This window comes from Puntigrus tetrazona, chromosome 20 (assembly GCF_018831695.1).
Source record: "Puntigrus tetrazona isolate hp1 chromosome 20, ASM1883169v1, whole genome shotgun sequence".
NCBI lineage: Eukaryota > Metazoa > Chordata > Actinopteri > Cypriniformes > Cyprinidae > Puntigrus > Puntigrus tetrazona.
Window position 1 is genome coordinate 5680422 of NC_056718.1, and position 2233 is coordinate 5682654.

Sequence of the window (2233 nt, forward strand, 5' to 3'; positions counted from 1 at the left end):
TTTATTTTTTATTAAACACCATCCTGAACTTGAGCCTTCGATATGCTGGCTTAACCGTCTCAGTGTTGTTTTGTTTACTTGCATTGGTGTGATTCTGTTGAGTTAACAGAGACTGTCTCTAACGCGGTCGCTTGGGTTAAATTTTTTATGCTAGATTTGGGAAAAGGGTCACCGCTGCATGCACTAACACGCATGCTCTCAAAGTCCGCCGTAGATGAGAGGAAGGGAGGAAAAGAGAAAGGAGAAAAGAAAAAAAGAAAGGACACGGATGCATGAAAACTGCATTAGGCCTCGTCAGCTGCTACAGAGAGGGAGCGTATGAAATATTCACGAGTGGCGTAGAGATTAATTTTTCACAACGGCCTTATCTTCCTGTCTTTCTTTGGAGCGCTCCCTCTTTTTCGAAGAGACTCCGTATGTGTTTTTGCCAGAAGGAGGCGCTCTAAACAGATTTTAATGTGTGTTTGTGCATTTTTGCCGTTTAATACTTCAAACTGGTTTATTTTCTCATCTGTATGTGTCTCTTTGCTGTTGCTGATTTGTGTTTAGTTTTGCACGAGCTTCATATCAGTAAGGTCAAGGCCACGGGTTTTCACCACTTGCTTTCCAAGTCCATTATGTGTCTATTAAATATTTTCGCCCAAACTTTTATTTCTGATTACCGTAATTCGACCGCATTTTAAGCAGTCTTGCAGGGTGACTCCAGATGTTTCTTCTTAACCATAACCGTCGGACCAAAACATGCCGTTTCGAAGTGTGAAATGTAAACTTCAAATGCTTCACCTTTCTTAAAACCGGATATTTTTATATTAACGGGCGAGACGTCTTTTCTCTGACTCTTTGGGTCTTTCTCTGAGTTGATGTGGCTTTGTGCTTACGTTCGTCCGGATGTGTGCCGTGTGGCGACACTGCGTGAGTCGGGGCGATCGGAGAAAGAGAGACGGACAGATTTGGAGAGCATGTGTTTGAGCAGCAAACGTATGTCCTGCTCCGATCTGATGGATTTAATGTTACACGACGCAACCAAAGGCGGCAGTTTACGGAGGTGCCTTTATGTAGTACAGCTGATATCTCAACCACAGATAATCTAATGAAACCTGTTTGGAGCTTATCCAAAATGCATTGAGCATTGCATTGATCGCTAGGAGTTTGGTTACTTGCTTATTCAGTCAAAAGAGCACTTTTTTTTTCCCGTCGCCAAACTTTTTGAATATACCTCAATGGATATGAGTGCCACAAACGCAAACGATCCTGTGAAGAGAAAGGTGTTTGTAAAATATAAGCTTGTGATGTTATTCAGCGTCTGGAATTTGAGATGATGATGATGATGATGATGACCTAATTCTGTTCTCACAGCAAAAGCAGTGCAACCCCTTCTCGTCAGGAGGGGGTTAATTCGAAGGAAACGCTCTCAGCATTGCTCTAGATGTTCCTGCAATTACTTGTACAGTCCTCCTATGTACTTCCTGCCTCTCTCATCCATTCCTACTCTCTCTTCCTGTCTCACTCTCTCAGAACAGAGCCGTAACGGGACGAATAATCAGACTGAGTGACACAGCCATCGCTCTGGAGTCGTTCAGAGGCTCGGAGAACGAAACCAACCCACTTTACAAAGACTATCACGGTGAGAAGAAACACACGTGCTAGAGTTCAAACACACTAGCAAAAATACATATTAAACTTTTGCTGCCAACTCATTCTGCTCCATGTAATATTTCATTCATAATTAAGAATTGTATTTATTTTTATTTTTTGACACACCTGTGTTGGGCCATGGAACGGATATAAAAAAAAACCTGATATATTCTATATACTAGAATAAAATATAATAATTACTATATCGAAGTTTTAAATAAAAGCTAATATATATAAAAACGCACAACAAAATTACTAAACACTTTAATGAATTTAAAGTCAAAACAGAAAATGCTGACAAAAATCTAATTCCAGATATTAACAAAAACCATCATATCAATGATACTAAAATGCCAGTGCTTTTTTTTTGTTAACTAAAGCTAAATTTGTTATTTGAAATGATGCTAAAAAGAAATATAATGTATTATATAAAAAGAACATAAATATTAGGTGAATTTAAGCATGTACACAAACTTAAAAAAAAAACAACAACTTAGAAATAAAATTTAAAAAATTACTAAAATGAAAACTAAATATTAGTAAAGCTGATGCTAAAAAGATCATAATAAAAAGGTCAAAGGCATATAACAAAATTGCT

General features: G+C 38.0%; 1 protein-coding gene across 1 annotated transcript in view; it reads left to right on the top strand.

Moving 5' to 3' along the window:
• The window catches only part of LOC122324835 (elongator complex protein 4-like), a 29362-nt gene that overhangs the window by 21035 nt on the left and 6094 nt on the right, over positions 1–2233 (top strand). The window contains exon 9 of the mRNA XM_043219522.1: positions 1516–1624. Coding sequence (XP_043075457.1) covers positions 1516–1624 — 109 coding nt within the window. The remainder of the gene's footprint in view (positions 1–1515; positions 1625–2233) is intronic.